At 40.8% G+C, this 19,749-nt stretch overlaps 1 protein-coding gene across 1 annotated transcript in view; it reads right to left on the bottom strand.

Moving 5' to 3' along the window:
* Window positions 1-1,319: 1,319 nt before the first annotated feature.
* The window catches only part of camk1da (calcium/calmodulin-dependent protein kinase 1Da), a 77,523-nt gene continuing 59,093 nt past the window's right edge, over window positions 1,320-19,749 (bottom strand). Inside the window, exons 4-11 of the mRNA XM_005743349.1 lie at window positions 19,337-19,475; window positions 18,792-18,918; window positions 15,852-15,927; window positions 11,698-11,810; window positions 11,034-11,112; window positions 10,801-10,888; window positions 10,011-10,272; window positions 1,320-8,905 (exon numbers count right to left, since the gene is read on the bottom strand). Coding sequence (XP_005743406.1) covers window positions 8,781-8,905; window positions 10,011-10,272; window positions 10,801-10,888; window positions 11,034-11,112; window positions 11,698-11,810; window positions 15,852-15,927; window positions 18,792-18,918; window positions 19,337-19,475 — 1,009 coding nt within the window. The 3' untranslated portion in view covers window positions 1,320-8,780. The remainder of the gene's footprint in view (window positions 8,906-10,010; window positions 10,273-10,800; window positions 10,889-11,033; window positions 11,113-11,697; window positions 11,811-15,851; window positions 15,928-18,791; window positions 18,919-19,336; window positions 19,476-19,749) is intronic.

Genomic DNA, 19,749 nt, shown 5'->3' with positions numbered 1-19,749 from the left:
AATGAGGGATAAAGGACAATGGGGATGTAGATGCTCTCCAGCTTACACTAACAGCATTAGAATTGCCACTAATGTTATATGTTTAAAATGTTCGTTTAATATGATACTAGAGGCAAAAGATATGCATTGTAAGCATGACGTTAACTTCACCAAGACTTAGCAGCTAAATAATACAAAAAGTGAAATTACACCTGAACACCAGAGTCACGTAGCTGACACACAGCATATCAAATGACATGACTGGACTAAATGAAAAGTCAGAGGCTCCCACAAATGAGCAGGATTCATTGACTGGTGATGATACACATCTGTACAGCAGTTCATAACAATCAATCCCATAGCTGTTAACTCAGACAAAATTCTTATTTTAACCAAAACCTGATCAGTGCAGTTTAACAATGAATTTGTTGTGACGCTGGGCTGCTGAAAGGTTTATAAACTTCTGTCACTGAAAACTTCCGCTTATCCTTTTCAGGGTCGTGCTGGAGCCTATCCCAGCTGTCATAGGGCGAGAGGCGGGGTATGCCCTGGACAGATCGCCAGTCTGTCACAGGGCTAACACACAGAGACAGACAACAATTTGCGCTCACACTCACACCTGTGGGCAATTTGGATTAATCAATTAACCTATCCCCACAAACTGCATGTCTTTGGACGGTGGGAGGAAGCCGGAGTACCTGAAGGAACCCACGCAAACACGGGGAGAACATGCAAACTCCACACAGAAAGACCCTGGCCTGATGGTGGAATTGAACTCAGGACCGTCTTGCTGTGCAGCAACAGTGCTAATCACCATGCCACCGTGCTGCCCGTAGTAGTGAAAGCTATCACTACTACAAAAATACAGAGTGATATGTTGTATTTCCAAAGTTTTTTCTGCACTTTTATTGAACCCTTAGTTGTAATGACACATGAGGACATCCAATAAGTAGTGATAACTGGAGTGTAAACCAAAGGAGAACGTGTTCAAGTAGAGTGTTCACTTTTATGCTGGACAGTTACATCTGTTGAAAGGCAAGGCGTGCCTTTAGTGTTTGCAAGATCTGTCCTCTGTGTGTAAGCCATCTGCTGTACAGCATATACATTACATGCAGTCAGACTGTAGTAAAGAGTGTTTGCTCTAGTTCCAGATTCATGGATTCTTGAGTATGTGAGTATTTAAATATTGAGAGATAACACACAGTCGAAAGTGTTTACATTTGCAGGAATGTAGTTGTCATTCTGACACTGTGTAGTGCTAATAAGTCAGTCTCATTTTGTCGAGTATGCACACAAACAGACAGAGAAAAAGAGTAAATGAGAGTAGAGAGTCATTTTACGATCATTCAGGATTTATTCCAGGAGAAAAGACAAACAAAACACAATCAGTCGCTCTGGCCTGTGTTGTTATGGTAACTCTGATATGTGCACATGATTGTCAAAGGCATCTGATATACAAGCCCCATCAACAGAAAATCATCATCATCGAAATCATCATTATCACACCACATTTAAGTGCGGCAGGCAGTGGCCGCTCCGATAGGTGAGAGCACCGTCGACGTAACGACAGTGCACAGGATGAGAGTTTGTTGTGGTCACATGCAGAGAGTAAATACAGCCAGCTAAATTAGCAGGCTCTGGACAAGGACACCTACAGGGAGACACCAGGGGCCAAAGAGCAGCATGTGTAGAGTTTTAGTCCTACAAAGAAATCTTAGCGAGAGAGATTCTCTCAACTGGTCAGTTAGCTGTTCAGGTTAGAGGTGGTGGAGTGTTTTTAGCATCAGCTAAACCAAAGCTAGCTAATGCATTTACTAATGCTAACAAAGTCTAACAACTTTTTCAGTCTAAGAGGACACTGAAATAGTCGGTAACAATTCACATACATGCTTGTAATTCCTTGTAAGTTTCAACATAATGCTACTGAACAACTGTATAGACTTTAGCTAGGTAAAACCACCCCCGCTAATTAGTCTACATACAACACACAGTCAGTAGCTATATATATATTTTAAACTCTCTAGCCTTTGCATTTATGACATACAAATAAGTAAGGAAAGTATCAGAGAATTTAGCTAGACAATATACGTTATCAACTTAGCCAAACTAAATAAAAAGCTAACGCACATATGGTAAGGTAACATAGTACATTTTAAAATCATAAAACTAAAAGTTCTTTATATTTGCACTTTTGATTCAGTTTTTAGATGCCTTAGATGAGAACTCTATGCCCAAACACAATTGCACATAAGTGCAAATGCATTCACTTGCACTTTTCTTGAACAGAGCTTAATAGTAATCCCTAATTCCTAAATTTACTATTAATTTTCTTCATTGATTTTTCAGAAACTCCTTACACACCAAACACTTCCGCGTGTTAAAAAAAGGTCAGCTAGCATGCTTTTGACAACATCCATTAGAAACTACTTGCCCCACAATGTACTGCAAATTTTTAACCTAAACAAAAAACCTAGATGAAACTCAGCTTATGACCAACTACTGCTTCCATAAAATCTAGTTTTCAAGCAATGAAAGGCTCTTTTTGAGATTTTAAGTCATCTTGCTCATCTTCTGAATACATTTCACTTCCATACAACTAAAACCAGCTTTAAGTATAAATTCAGTGACACAACCACTATTTAGTGTATTTTCAATTTGCATAATAAAAACCTGAAAAAAGGGCAATATAAATGCATTTTCTTCCAGTCACATGACAACACAGTCATTCTAATTAGCAGAATTAAAGCAACTTTCATAGTAATAAACATAGTTAATCCAGCAAATAATAATAGTGATAATAATAGTAAGTAATTCCAGGGTTAAATTTTGCCAGTTAGAACAAATACTCTGCTTGGCTCTTGTGGACCCGGTCATCTCAACCTGTGTACGTCTTCACATAATACAGAGATACGAACATCATACAAGGGCATATAAGATTATGCAAACACTCATGGTAAAGTTGAAATCTTGAAGCACTTTTTTTCAACATGCTTGTGTTTTTTCATGAAGGTGCAGTTTTTTTCTTCATAAAAAAAAAAGAAAGAAAGAAAAGTCAAAGGATGGTGAGTTTAAAGTGGAGAGAGCGAACGTCCGTAACAGTGTGTTTCTGAGTCGGTCACAGCTTTGGATTTCTCCCGTTAGAATGGCAAAAAAACAAAAACGTAAGCCTGAGTTCAGTAAACGATGATTTCACCTTTTTAGTTGGACTGACACTGAAGTGATGGTGGAACACTGATGGCATTAAACTGCGCTGTGCAGCTCTGCTGATAGCAGTCGCGTGCTGCCAGACAGTTTCTGAAAGCTAACCGCAAAGTCGGGAAGTAAAGGAGACTTGAAGCTGCTTTTTTTTGTTACATTTTTTTTTTTACATTAAAACATTCCATAGAGGATACAATCAACTTCCCTTGCAAACTCACTCGTTCATTCACTCACTCAGACATGCCTGTACAGCAAAACATTCGTAAATATTACCTTGAAAATGATCATCAGTATTCACAATCTATTTACAGTAGCATGGAAAGACTCATTTGGATTACATTTATGTTCTCTCTCTCTGTAGCAAACAAAAACAGCAGACATAAAACCACAGAGGAGCATGAACCTGAACCCTCTGCCTGCCTCACAGCACATTCAGAAGCCCACACGTCCAAGCTAAAGTGTACGACTTCACATTTAATGAACGGTATTCCTAATTCATTAACCTCTTTGAACAACCTCTTAAATCCCTAATGTAGCTCATTCAAATTTAATAATAATAGGTAAATGAGTGAAATGGTCTTGAATAGATTTAAATAGAGCTGCTGATGTTTTCTTTTGTTTCCTGATCATGCTTTCCAGAAATAAAAAACATTGACAACACACTTCAAATGTTTTTAAAAAATGCATAGCAATCAATGGGTAAATCGACGCGATAACAGTGAAGAATAAGATTAAGGTGGTCATTGGAATAAAGCCCTTACACGGTAGAAAGTTCCCTTCGGTATACATTGACGTCAGAGTCGGATTAGTTTCCTCTCAGAAAAATGTGTTGGAATAAATGCAAACCTTCAGAAATCTCAACTATCTGTGCGCAGGCATGTGTGCAGCAGTTCAAACATTAGAAGTTTGCTTCTTTTTTGACTGCCCTGACCCACGCTGCCTTAAATATTCATACTCATCGAACTTCAGACTTGCTTGGTTGCTACAGCATTGTGCATAAAGTAACAGAAGTGTTTTCAGCCAATGAATAGTCTTCATGACACCGAGAAGTGCATGCATCACTAGTGTCACCATATATTATGCAAGTTTTACAATTTATCCTATAGTGCTTGAAAAACAGTACATTCTGCGAAGACTGTAGTTTTATAAACAAGAACTGCAGCATGATTAGTGTTTTTCGCAGTCTTCTATCCATTAAAAGGGTATTTAAAATGTCAAATATCCCACTGCCACAGACAGAATGAAAAGCTAAAGATATACTGACTTTTTATTTCTCCAATATGGGGTGGGCCCACATCCCATAATGTGACTAACTGAACATTAACCTAAAATACATAATCAGTAGTTTATGGTCTTTCTGCGACTTTACATTGTGTATTATAGCTGATGGATTTTTATGTTGTCATCCTTCAAAAGATTATAAATGACATTTTTCTTCCCCTGAACAACCTTCAAGCAAAGCCAATAACGAGCGCACCTACAAAAACAGGCGTTTTTTGTGCATAATGTTTTGGCCGAAACCTATTAGAAACACATCACCTTAGACACACTGCTGGATTAGGCTGGAAATTTTGCTTCATCACACATACTTGGACCCACATCTTATCTTTGAAAAACCAACAGAAGGAAGGACTCTGGGGTCAGAGCTTCAGATGGGGCAAGAACTTTGTAAACTAGGTAAGATACATTAAACACAATGCTGGTTTTGGACTTTTTGTGGGATTATGGCTATTATAGAGAAAAATAGGATGATGACCTGGAACTTGCATTTTCAAGTTTTCTGCTTTTAGTGACGAAAGCAACCAGTCTCCAAACACAGACTCTGAATGGCAGAATTTAGAAATAATTGGTGTGTAAATTAACACACTTTAAAAACAGACAAATTGCCAACACACTGCAATCAATCTCAGTCAGTGTGCTAGTGAGTGCAACTCATCTGCAAGAGGATTCGTCTCAACTGGTTGTAGTCTGGTTATATTCCAATATAAATGCAAGGTTGCCAAGCACCTATGCCATTTTTGGAATAAATTGCCATCATGCAGCAACTAAGTCATTACTTATAGAGTCATTTCTGAGTCTGTTTCAAATCTATGAGGTTCTGATGAATTTCTGTGTATGAAGATGGCAACAAATTAGCAATTTTAACCAATTTATCAAAGTTAATGAGTGTTATCACAAACAGACAGCATGTAATTACCAACTTGTTTCCATTCCATCACAAACTGATAGCAGACTGACTTGGTGTTATTGCCATTTTATTGCCTTCCTGACACACCAAAGTTGCTTTGAAGGGGGCAGTTGACTGCGAGTGGTTGCAGACTGGTCCCAGTGTTCGAAGCAACCATTTCAAAGAAAGCAAGATCATAATATCGTTCTACATCGCCACAGTAATTTTGGACATGCTGCAATCTTCAGCCACTTTTACCCTAGTGTGACTTTGTCATTAGCTGACGATAGGAAAAATGCAGAAATACTTTAGAAACATTACTCCTTATCCTTTCAGTGAGGGTAAAAGAGATGATAAACTAGATGGTAGATGGAGTCTAACACACAGAACTGTGCAGTGAACCAAAAATGAATTTGAGAAAACTTCTGTGAGTGTAGATTTACTGTCATTTTCACCTTAACCCAAATTTTATCCAAATGTGGCCTCACACCCACCTCATACTGCCACATATCGAGACAAGCACTATGAACACAGTTTTTTAGCAAGACAATTCAGGCAATAAAAATAATGTAAATGGCAACAGATTTTGAAAAGATAAAAGGTCACAAAACGTTCTCTTTAGGTTATTTTGCAGCTATAATTAAGCCCTTAGTTTCCATCTTGAACAACTTCAAATCTGGCTAGTTTTGTTCTAATTTGTCAAGCACTGCAGAATGAACCAAATTGTCTTCATTACCAAGCAATAGTCTTTGGCTACAATTCAATAAAGGGATCGGTACAATTGCATCGAATAAAGACATGACAATCTGATATGTGTGAGTGAGCACCCTACATTGTACAGCTCTGCGTTCTGGGACAGGAAAGGCCATTAGCCATGTTCAAGAGTTCCATTAGGTGATGAAAACAAAAGTCGGGTTAGTAGTCAAAAATACTGACTGAGTCGTGGATCTGTGCATTTATTTAGAGCCCCGTTTCCAAAAAAGTTGGGACAACATGTAGAATGTAAATAACGAAGAGAATGCATTGATTTACCATGTCCTAACCTCCGCACTGAATTGAAAATAGCATAAAGAAAACATGAAGTAATATTATATATCATTATATATTTGAAAACAGCAAAAAGTTTGAAAGAGTTGGGGCAGAAATAACGACTGGAAAAGTAGATTAATGCCTAAAAAACCTGGACTTGGGTGTTGCACGCATCACCAGTGACATCAGTACAGCCCTGTAATCTCTTAAAAGGTGGTAAAGCCTAACCTGGGGACACTTGCACATGTTTTAGGGCTACACTGACAAGCATAAACCGTCCATAGAGATCATCAACTGCCACCATAGGACAGGTTAGTTGCAACTTACTGCTGCTGCTTTTCTTTAATGGAAATCACTGCATGTGTTCAGAAATGCTTCTGAAAAGCTATCAGAAATATTGCGGAGCAGCTGAAATCCAATATCAAAGATTAGTGGGATAAACATTTTTTCTTTTAAAACTACAGCAATCGGCCTCCAGGTTTTTCAAAACAATTGAAATAAGTGGTGATTATGAAATATGCCCCTGTCCCAACTTCTTTGAAAAGTGCTGCAGGTATCAGCCAGCGTGGTTGGTGAATCGCTGCTTTCAGTCTTTAATTACATTTCGTGACGTTTCTTTGAAAATGCTTCAAAAAAAGCTTCAAAAGTAAGCATCGATGCCCTGCTGTTGCCTGCAGTGAGCCCACGTATGTATATGGTCAATAGAAGTCCAGGTCTAAATTATCAATGGTGAAGTCGCGCACCAACACAACACTACAGTAAGGACACAGCTAACGTCCTGAAGCCTGGATCATTAACTGCAATGCTGGCTGGAACGGCCGGACTGTGACAAACCCCAAAAATAAAAAGACTAAATCAGGAAACTGGTGTTCACCAGCGCACAGTGCAGCTGCAGTTTTCCCTGAGCACTTCTGGACTGGGTGCAGCTTGACAAATAAAGAAGGTGAGATCATGGCTTCGGTAGAGACATAAAGAACGACGGCAGGCTACAGCTTCTCCATTCTGGATTGTGTCTCTGAGGACCCACCAGGCCTTTCTTTTAGTAACTATGCTGCGCTGCCTGTAGCTCCTTGGGAAGTCTAATGACAATCCATCTTTAGTTTCTGACTTTTTTACCTGGACGTGTTTTCCAGTAAATACTTATCTCTATGTGTTCTAATTCTATCCTAAACTTATTCCATGTTTCTTAATAACCATTATGTGTGTCCCTTAAAGGGCAATTATTATAAAAGTTTTAATAAAGTAAGAAAATAATAAACAAATCAGAATCTTTCAGACAATAAACAAGTTGTATAATGCTCTGACATCCAATCAATAAAGGTTTACAATCTCTACTCACTCTGATAAACACATGTGAATGGCAGCTAATCTATGTCTGATCCTTTCTGTGCAAAATAGATAAAGCGCTTACTCATGTTTCCACATCTCAACAGTCATATGGTACTTTTAAAGCACTTCTTAAAGCATGAACAAACAAACAGAGAACCAAGCCCATAAGGACACACAAATGTCTTAAAGGTGCTATGTGTGGCATTTTTACACGGATAAACCACTGTCAACATGAATTTGCTACATCTGCATCATTTGTGTTTAAAAAAAACAACGACCGCCTGTTTTCTGTGTTCCACAATTACCAGGTCAGATTGGCAGGGAGATGTGTTTGATTAACAGGAAGTGAGATTTGCTGTTTTTAGACCAAGCATCTGGCGATGATGGGAATTGGGTTCTAATTTAGATCCTAACACAACAACAGCTATTAATAAAGAGGAACTACATGTGGTTCATCTTGGGTATTGTCTCATTTGGTTACACTAATTATGCCAAGGTAGCAATATCAATTTGACAATGATATGTTTGTTACACATAGCGTCTTTAAATTTAACAGCAGTTAATAAAAGTAAAACAATCCGTTTGCCAACAGTCAAACCTAAGTCGGAAAAAAAAACTAAATAAATTGATGCGGGAAAGATCAGATTGAATGGGAAGGTTGAACTTGTATGACACCAGCAGCTCCACCGTGAACCACCAACTGCAGCTCACAGGTGGAGCAGTGGACACCATTTTATCAGGTAATGATCAAAGCCAACTGTGTGAACATCCCCGGTGTGAGACCGTGGGTGTGCTGTGGCTGTGGCAGGACGAGTTTTACGCTGACATCCTGGTGGGTGTGCAGTATGACAATGGTGGCTTGAATCGGTGGGGTGGCGGTAAAGTCCTCTGCTCTCCCACGAGCAGGGCGGGGTACTGGCTGGGGGGCCTATCCGAGAGGCAGTAAAGCGAAGAGAGGGAGGGACAAAGAAGAGGGCGATCGTCTTCCTCACTGGTCGTCCTCGATCTCTCTTTCTTTCCCGCTCTCCCTGCTTCACAGCGCCGTGGCCTCCCAGCTGGTTCCCCGCGGGACCTGGCGTCACTTGGTTTCCGTGAGAACCGGGGCGGGGACCGCAGATGGGTGTGGCCGGTTCAGCTCCGTCCCCGTGGCAGGAGAAGAGGCTGCAGATGCCAGGCTGCAGGGTGTGACTGGTGCAGTGACACCTGAAAGAAGGGAATGAGAAGCTGCATCAGGTGCTTGTAATACTGAAACCCCTCCTTGATTTCCAAAAGAAGTAGAAAACCACAGGCTTGCATTTCTCACTAGTGACTGGATCACTAAGATAAAATTAGTTTCACTTTGATAAAGAAGTGAAGACATGAAACAGCTTTTGCACTGTACAGCTAAATATGTTGAGGAAAAATACAAAATAACGTAGGTAATAAATGTAACGCTGTTCTGGCCCTTAGCTCATGTAATTTAGTGTAAATTTTATTGTTCAGAATTGTATTACAAGCCCTGCCGTCTACTAACTCAATCTTCGCTGAACAAGGTTTACCACTGTTCATTTCTCTTGCACTAAAATCCAATCCATTTATGAGGTGTGTCTATCTCAAAGATGTAACTAGAGCTACACCAATAAACCGCACTGCTCCATCTTTGAGATGAGGTATTAAGTGTAAATCTGTTCCGTACTTACATTAACATTTCCTCTCCATTGTCAGGGCTACCCCTCTAAAAAACCAGAAATCTTGCTGTTTATATTTTCAAACAGCACATTTGATTTTTATAATGAAAAGCAGTGTTTTATAGAAATACAGTTAGGTCCATATATATTTGGACAAGAAAAAAGTATGAACAAGGCGTGGAACAGCTCATGATCCAAAGCATGCCACATCATCTATAAAGCAGAACCATTGTGATGGTTTGGGCGTGCATGGCTGCCAGTGACACTGAGACAATAGTGTTTATTGATGATGTGACACAGGACAGAAGTAGACGAATGAATTCTGAGGTGTTCAGTGACATACTCATGCTCAAATTGATTGGGCAGTGTTTCATAATACAGAAGGTCAGTGACCCCAAACATACAGCCAAAGCAACCCAGGAGTTTGTTAAACCAAAGAAGTGGAACACCTATTCAGTATGATCAGGTAAATGCACTTTTTCTGGAATTCATAGCGTCCCAAATCCTGAAGACACTGCAAGGCACTGCGCTCCCACACTGTGCCCTAAATTTAGCTCATTCACTGTTACATACTCCTATGAACAGCTCACATATGTTCTCTTAACTTTCTGATGCCACTGACACCACTGAATCATACTCACAATCTTTGTGGGGAGCTGCTATGTTGTTATCGATGGAAGAGATCTTGCTGGCGACAGCGCTGGTGCTCTGGCTCTGCGCCGTCTGGCCGGTATTTTGGCTTTGAGCCGGCTGGTTCTGGCCCGCCTGGCTCTGGCTTTGGGCTGACTTCTGCGTCTGACTCGGCCTAGTCGGTGCGTTGGACGCATCAATGCTGCTCCCCATGCTGCTGCCAAGCTGCAGCCGCCTCATGTGCCGAACCACGGCAGTGGCATTGAACGCTTGCTGTGAAGAGCATAGAAACAAAAGGAAAAATCTGATCACGAAACCTTGGGACAATGCACGCTGAGCCATCACAACTTAGGTCTGCACTAAAGTATACCCTGCTTTATCATCCTTCTGTACACTAATGGGAACTATTGTTTAAAAAATTAACATCTAGCCGTATTTAAACAGAGTTCAAACTAATGACTGAGACCATAAACTCTTGAGCCATACCTTATTATGACGACAGAGTTCAATAACCTGGTAACGTTATGGTAAATGATATTGTGTTAAAATGACCTAGTAAATCATTTTCATTTGTGGAACATGGGAATTGTTTGAAATCTGAAGTTTGTTCTTATTTCTTCTGACTTCTTTAGGGGTAAATAGCTGTTGAGAGGTAGATCTTACCCACGAGACAAGCCAGGTTTTTATTGCTGAGTGATTCACCTTCTAAAAACAGTTGGCTGAGGAGCTGTAATAGGGTAATGTAGTCTATTGCAGTAGAGCCAAAACCACAGAGAATAAACTGCAGTAAACAAAATTTACCCTCCATTTGCTCTTGGCAAAGTTCTTTCTGATCTGCCGGCTGACTGACTCATGGATGTTCTTGCAGAGAGCCGTATCCCCAGCGATCCTGAGATATATATATAACGACACAAAAACACAATTTCTTAGTCAATACTTCTGAATGTACATCAACATCAATATTAATATTGATTTGATGGATTTTTGTGATGCTGTTGTGTGTGTGTGTTTGTGCGTGCATGTGTGTTTCTCACCAGGGGTGTCTGAGCGCCTGTTCACAAGTGAAACGCTTGGCTGGGTCTTTTTCCATCAGTCTGCTGATGAAATCCTTGGCTGGGAGAAAAACAAACCAAACATATAAACACCACATTGTTTTTTACTACGTTAAAACCCACTCACAAAACATTTTGCGGCACTGAAAATCTTTGACATTTCGATCAGGGAAAGATGTTTTCAGATGTCACATGTTGCACTGTTTGGTTTCTACTGAGAACGTGGGCTGTGTGTACCATCTGGTTTTCACTGTATCAGCCAAGTTGACCTCTGTTAATTCTACATTACTAGCAATGTGCAGGAGTGATTTCTATTTGCTCTGAGGAAACTTGACACTTCTGAAAACACAAAGCTTTTCTTGACAGTCCATAAATGCGATTTTATCCTCACTAACACAATAGACTGGTGACTGAAATAGACTTCCAGCCAATAGAACGCTGGTTTTACTTCCAGTCTATGCCCGTAACTGTGCTGGTAATGGATGAAACCACACATCGCACACTTACTCTCACATATTTTCATTCCATGCAGATTAAATCAGCGACTATGATGGAAAGGTGGTGTGTGGGCCACATGTGCCACATGATGGACCGAGGAGGCGGAAGGACAGATGGTGGAGGAAGGAGGAGGAAGAGGAGGCCTCACCTGAGTCTGATATGTCATCCCAGTACGGTGCATCAAACTCATAGTCAGCTTTCAGGATCTGCTCGAACAGCTTGGAGTCGTTTTCGTCGTAGAATGGAGGATAACCACACAACCTGCAGACGAGATATTTATTCTTTTGGTCGAATCTTTAACAGTCACTTATTTTCATTAATAAATGATTTCACTGATTACTACACAGTCCCTTTACTCATTGTCACCCTTTTGAAATGACTGCCTTGCTTAGGACACATAGTGTTAAATGCAAACACATGTGTATGTAAGAGACAGACTAGATCTGTGTCTGTAAGGGAATACTGTAACCCAGATTAATCTTTGTAGCTACAATTTACATATGTCCCCTAAATGCCTCACATGTAGGCAACAGTGTAGTGCCACAGGCAGATTTGTGTTTCTAGACATGAATTTGACAGGTTTTCTTTTTCTCTTTACAGGATCCCTGAATATGAAATGAATATATTTAATTTTTAAAAGGTAAAAAACTCCTTATTTAGAGATTTATAGCCTGTAAGGATTTTGCTACTCATGGCAGAGACCACAATTTGACTTAAAAATCCACCCACCCTTCATTTTTCTGTATTTTGCTTCCAAGAAACCAGACTTTCTTGTAATTTAAAAAAATCTACATTTTCCTTTCTACACTGGCTGTTTTTTCACCCATTTTCAGTTCAGTTGTTGTATCCAATGATCTTCAGAGGATTCTTTTTTTGTTGTTAAGTCACTTAATGCTGACCTCTGAATCACTGAAGCATAATAAAGCACATAACCCAAGGGACGAACCAGTGTTGTTTCTACACAGACAACAAACTGGCAAAGAGCCCATTTTAAACTGTATCTTAATGCACTTTGTTACTAGCAGCCTGCTGCACAAACACATCACTTGTTCCCAGATGAATCTATGAAGAATACCAAAGACAATGGCAGGTATAAACCTGTATTGTTGCACTAACAAGGTGATTCTCAAACAGCTATTTAGCTGAAAACCTGGTATATCGCAGCATGATGTTCAGTGTGTTCTTTAAAAGAAAATCCAAGGGAACTGAAAAAGTGGGGGACAATAGAAGATGTGGCAGGCTTAAAAAAAACTAGCCACAGCAGGTGATCATCTGCTGTTCACTGAAGATTCTTCAGAAATAATCTCAGTGGAAGGGTGCTATAAAAAAGCCTTTGACAGCCAGGCTTTGGTATACCAAATTACACAAGACTAGACTAAAAATCTGTGGTAACAGATCTTATGGACTGATGAATAGGAATTTGAAATTTTAAGTTTAAATCACCATCAATATGTACAAGAGTGAGTGTCTACTGACATCTGCAAAACACGGTTCTGTCGTGGTTCCGGGCAGAATTTCAGCCAGTGTTGTTGTGACAACTGATGAAATTATGAACATAGAAAAGTCAGAGTCTGATTGGCAGTGGCTTCATTGTTTAGTATGACAATGATCCCAAACCCACTGCCAATGCAGACCTGGAGAGAAAAACACACAGTGGCCTACCAGAGCCCAGATCTCAACATTACTGAAGCAGTGAGGGATCGTCTCGACAGAGAACAGAACAAAAGGCAGAAAACATCCAAAGAAGAGCTTTGAATGTCCTTCAGGAAGCCTGGAGAACTATTCCCGAAGGCTGCTTAAAGAAATGACAAGATAGCTTGCCTCAGTTGTGTACCACTTTTTGAAATACATTATCAGATCAAAACAAAATTCCTGTTTAGGCTTTGGTGCTAAAAACAACTTTGTGAAGTACTGGGTTAGGTTTAGAAAAAGATCAAATATGTGGTGAAGATAGAGAATATACATCCTATAAAACTTAGTAAAAGATTATTGCTGACTGTCATGACTATGAGTCTGGCTGTAGGAAATCCGAGGTACTATCTAAAAGGAGGAATGTCCGCACTTCAGAATGCATCTGTGAAGGCAGGTTGTGGCTTGCAGTGGTCGCTTTAAAACTGGTAACAAAGAACAATTTGCAGTCAAGATTTAAGTACTCCAGTTACTCTGCTACCCTCCAGTACCCCTGCTAAACTTGCAAACTTGAATTAATAGTAGGTGGTGTCGCAGTATTGTTGTCACATCTGGACTTGAGCTCAGAGCAGTGTATTACTGTGACTGCGTAGTAGCAGTGGTAGTTGGCTGTATCGCCTTAATCGCATTAACATGAGATTACTGGTTCTTGGTGCTGATGAGCACAAATGAACTTAAGTCCAAGTTTGATTTTCCATAACGACACAAAGCGGAGCAACAGCAGAGCTGCCGCTCAGTCCAAAACACCTCATTACCGAGGTTCTGGATGCACCAGGAGATTTTCATAAAAACTCATTAAAATGCCGTTCTCCATCAATACACACCGGAAAGAAAGAATAAAAGGGAAACGCACCGGGCAGAGAGGAAGGAGGACTCTGCCTGCCGTGAGGGGAAAAGGGCTTTCTGCTTTGTTTTTTTTGCTTTCTCATTTGCTTAAAGACTCACTTGTCATGTTACTCGGCTGACCCTCCACTCCATCGAACACACACACACAAATACACTTGCACTCGGGATCCTGGCTGATTATCATGGTTGATTACCTGATGTGATCTTTCCACCTGAGCAGCAGTCAAAACCTAACAAGGTCTGAATCCCAACGCTAATTGTGCTAATTGCCAGCAGGGAGTTGCTCTTTCTTTTACCCTGCACGCACACAGCAACACACGGACATACACACGCACAGCCATTTCTACTGTGCTGTCAAATCCACCAAATGCTTTTTACTAGCAAAAGCATTTACTTCACTACTCACCACAAAGTACAGCGTAAAACGGGAGAAAGACAGAGAAAAAGTCAGCGCGAGAGAGTCACGTGAGTTTGTTTGCGCCTGCTTTCCTCTCAACCACTGTGAGCTCACTGATTGCTCCTCAGGTGTTAAACATAAATGAAGATGCAGAGGCAACGTACACCTTAAAATAACTCCAACAGTGGCGTTCTCAACAACAAGATTGCAGTCTGAGCACACAAACATGGTTTCCATTGTTCACCAACACTGGTGAAAAACAAGAAAATGAAATCTCGTCCAAAGCCTCAAGTCCTTACAAGGCCATGCAGCAGATCTCCAGTCTCTGGAAGCAGCTGATAGTACATGACAAAGATTCACAAACTAGCCAGGGTTGTGTGTTTGTAGTCGGAAAACATTACAACTGACACAGTGATTTTGTGTGTGTGCAGGGTCTAAGGTAAAGTGAGTCACTACGTGTGCCTGGCTTTTGTATTCACTGCAGAGCAGTTACTCATGACTACGTGAATGAGAAGGGTGACAAAGGCTAGATGGAGATCCGCTTAATGAGCGTAAATGTGATGTGAATGGAATGCATGTTTACAAACAGATTTTCCAGTTAAGGTGTTTTCAATTTTGTGATTCATACATGGCCGAGCCAGGTCTCCATAGCCCAGCTGATGATTAGAAAACTACTAGTATGAAAATGGCTGTTTTGTTGTGCTGTTATAAAGACCTTCATTCTATTTAATTACAAAGATTACATCCAAGGGAACTTGTAAAATGACTTTAATAGCTACTCAGAGATTTGATATAATGTTAGATGGAAGATTTGGTAAAAATATGTCACAGGAGGAAAACCAAAGGTGTAAATAACACACTAATTAAACACGATTACAATAACCTAAAACTGCTTCATACCTGTGTCTAGACACGGGTTATTTCAGTTATTTCAAAGCCTGCATGGCCTCTAGGGGCGACAACTTCTCTGGTCTCATTGTATTGAAATCTATGAGAAAACGACCCTACTTCTTACTGGTTTTATGACTTCAGTTAACAATTTCCTAATTGGTATTTTCAAAAAAAAATTAATTCACCCTACAGCGTTACGTGTATACAACGGATGGACAAGCGAATGGTTAGCAGTCATGTGACTCAATGCAAGGCAAACCTGTGAATGTATTTAGCTGATTGACTTGGCCGCATTTCTGGCAATGAACACGATTATCACAACCTTAATGATGAATAAGGCATCAAGAATTCAGATTTCCCACCGTGACCATGACCCGGTGCTAATGGAGCTTATGTGCTTTCTGGTGATGTCAGTCATGGTGATTGATGGAAACTGCTTCCTGTACAGTGGAATATAAAGAAGTTTAATTGGTACTTACAAGATGTAGGCGATCACTCCAATGGACCAGCAGTCGACTGCTTTACTATACGGCTTCTGGGCGAGAACCTCTGGAGCTGATAGAGAGAGGGAGAAACAAGCAGACACAGCGGGGTTAGGGAAAAAAACGGCTTTGAAACGACCTCAGTTTGGTGGTAAACCTAACTACAGTGCGTTTTTACTTTTTCAGCTTGAGGTCCAGTAACAACTGCGGTGTGATTTTTATATGAAAAAGGGGCTGTTTAATGAGACTGAGTACAGAGAAAATATGCAGACACCTCATGTCTGTTGAAATTAAAATCACATGCAAGTTCGGTGCACGGTGGGAAATATTCTGCAGGAGGTACAGATTCTCATAGGTGCAGAAATACATGGTACAACTAGCTCCAACTAGCTCTTCTAGTTAGCTTCAGACCCATTTTCTCTGCTGCTGGTGTCGGTAAGGGAGACTTTCCAGGCCCGACCTTTCTCTGCAGCTCATTACCGAAGGCCCTGGACAGAGCAAATTACTGATGACAGCGAGGTCGCCGTAATATCACCTCACATATACACACACAAGGCTCTCGAAATAGATTTGGCATGCTCACACACATACACACAGAAGGAACACCAGTCATATCTGAGTCAAAATATAAACTTTGCACACTTGTGCTGAATCTGAGTGCTTACATTTGCTTATTAGTCTAATCTGACTCATTGTGTGTGTGTCTGTTCTGGGTTTTCTGGATGCAGAACTGGAGCATTTTTACCCACTGAGATCACCGTGTCTGCAGCTCACTAAGTCCAGAGTCGGTATCAGGGTACAATCATAATGTGTAATTTCTTAATAGTCAATCACTGAACTAACCCCGTAGTGGGTCTTTGGCTATGTCCTATTTCCAAGCGTGACTTTTCTTTTTGCTGGAAGAAGCAAATTTAACAGTTGAAAGTTATCATAATGAGAAAATGAAAAAATAACAACGAAAACTGAGTCTTTCATTCAGACGCAGTTGTAAATTGTCACCTTCTTTGATTGTATTTTCACACAAAGCACCTTGAGTGGAAAAACTGCAGGAGTTCCTCTCACGGATGAGAGGAATTGATGCAAAGTTCTGACCTTTCAAAGTAAAACGATGCAAATTTTTTGCTGACTGGGTGAGAATGTGAACTGACTCTTTAAAGATAGTACACCAAAAAAAAACTGAAGAACAGCTGGGTGCTTTGAAGCGCTTGAGCCAAAGACAGCTGGAGTTCTTTCAGGTTCTTGAAGATATTTCCCAACTCATCTAAAAGGCCACTCCAGTTCTGCGAGTGGCTTCGACTCAAGCACTTTAGTCCACCATGACACGGACGATTGAGAACCTAAACAGACACACAGCTGGATTTAGTAAAGCTGCCCTGCAACAAAAACGATTCAACATTTATGTACCTTTCTGTGTGAATAGTGGGAAATGATCTGTTTGTGCGACTTATACGACTTTTGCAACATGCAAATGTGTGTCACCGAACCTCTGTCTCCTGTAGAATGCAATCAAAGAAATGCTCACACACAAGCAGATTAAGCACACTGCACACAGAGATTCACACAAAAATGAGATATAATATGATACAGAGCATGACTGTCTGTCTCAGAGTGACAAGCATGACTGGGGTGTGTGAAGCACAAACACGCATCGCTCCAGATGACATGGGAAGAAAAGAGATGATGCAGGAAGTGTAAACGGCGTCAGATGGGAACAACATGTGCTCATTTAATTTATCACGTGTTTGTTGGCTCACAGGAATCATTACAGAAACAGCTAAGTCCAACTAGTCGAACTAGGTCAAACTTTGTAATGCTCGGAGAGGGTCGAACGAACCCAAAGAGCTACATCTTAGACTCTACAGGCCTAACAGGGCATTTAGAAAACGAATGAACAAGAATGACTTGTCAGGAAACAGCCTCTTCTCTCGAAAAATGGCAGCACATGTTCGGTACGTAAGGTTCCATTTGAACAAACCAGACTGTGGAACAATGTCCACACCAAAGTGAGGATCTTTGAACATGCCAGGTTGAGAGAAAACCAAATATGGCACGAACGCGTCATACCAACTCTCAAGCAGGGTGGTGGATGAGTAATGATTTGGGCTTGTTTGGCAGCCACAGGACCTTGACAGCTATTGTGTCGACCATAAACTACTCTGTTTATCAAAGGATTCATGAGTCAAATGTGAGGCCATCTGTCAAAGAAAAATGAAGTCATGAAACAGGACGATGATCCCAAGCACAGCAGCAAATCTGCAACAGAATGGCTGAAAAAGAACAGAATCAAGGTGTAGCAGTGGCTCAAAGTCCAGACCTCAACCTGATTGAAATGCTGTGATGGGACCTTAATAGAGCCACGCATAAATGAATGCCTATAAACTTCACTGAAATGACGCAACTTTATAAAGAAAATGGGACATAAATTCCTCCACAATTATGTGAGAGACAGATAAAAGTCACACAAAAGACAATTACTTCAAGTTACTGCTGCTAAAGATGCTTCCACAAGCCACTGAATCATGGGGTACGGATAGTTTTGGGGGGGGGGTTCTTGAAAAACTGTGTTTTTCTCCTTTTTTGTGTGCAGTCATTAGTGTGTAATGCCAGAAGTGATTTGAAGGTCTGGATGAACCGGACCTTCATCTCTCGTTACAGCATTTTGCGACTTTAGACAAGTTGCAATTTATCTGTGTAAACAGGTAAGCTAGTGTTAGCTCACAGTTGTCAGACGAAACCACAATAGATTTTTTTATCTCCAAAAACAAATAAAGATCTCTTTGTTTGGTTCTGGCTACTGTTAGCTAACAGTGGTTATTTTCTTGTATGTCTTTTAACGACCAAAAACAGTAACAGCACTAACAGAGGGGATAAACTGTGATTTTAAGAGGAAAGAAATAAGAACGTTGAGGACAGGCGGTGACGGTGCGACCGGCTTACCCACATATCCTGGCGTGCCACAGGCAGTTGACATGACGTCACCGCTGCCCTCCATCTTTGAAAGACCAAAGTCACTGATCATAATCTTGGACTCGTCTTGAGGATTAAAATACAACAGGTTCTCTGGCTGAAGAAGAAAGAAAGAAAGAAAGAAAGAAAGAAAGAAAGAAAGAAAGAAAGAAAGAAAGAAAGAAAGAAAGAAAGAAAGAATTTTGGATTACAAACACTGTCACTTTGTTTAATGTCTCAGGCAGTTAATAGACAGACAACCTTATTGCTCATTTTACACAGTCTTGGTTAATGGAGGTCACTCTGACCAATCCATTCCTTCAAACAGCTGACACACACTACACTCACCCACAATGCACTGCATGTGTCGAGCTGCTGCCCTTATTGCAGCAGTAAATCAAGGGCTGTCAAGTGAGAATGAAGCACTTGTGTGGATTTAAAGTGTGGAATGGGAGAGTGAGTGTTTGTGTGTATGTGGGGTAAGACTTCAGTGAAGAAGCAGGGAATGTGTGTGTGTGTGTGTTTGAGTGTGTTACCTTCAGGTCTCGGTGCACGATTCCCATCCTGTGCAGGTAGTTAACGGCGTCCAGGACTTGCCGGATCAGCGTGCTTGCGTCTTTCTCCGTGTAGAATCCTTTTTCCACGATTCGGTCGAACAGCTCGCCGCCAGACACCCTGCAGGACGGGACAAAGGGTGCATGTGGGAAGAAGAAGACCTTACACACACAGACACACACACAGCCTGGTAGCAGGCTGGGGGGATTTGCTGGGTTGATATTTTTGGTAATTTATGAGCAGTACAACTTCCCAGCCAAGAGTTTGTGGAAATGGTGAGCCATGTGCCAGCTCACACACGGACAACCAAACACACACACACACACACACACACACACACACACACACACACACACACACACACACACACACACACACACACACACACACACAC

This window comes from Pundamilia nyererei, unplaced genomic scaffold, assembly GCF_000239375.1.
Source record: "Pundamilia nyererei isolate P.nyererei 1_Seehausen unplaced genomic scaffold, PunNye1.0 scaffold00130, whole genome shotgun sequence".
In the NCBI taxonomy this organism is placed as follows: domain Eukaryota; kingdom Metazoa; phylum Chordata; class Actinopteri; order Cichliformes; family Cichlidae; genus Pundamilia; species Pundamilia nyererei.
Note: the sequence above shows the minus strand (reverse complement) of the source record. Positions and strands in the feature narration are given on the sequence as shown.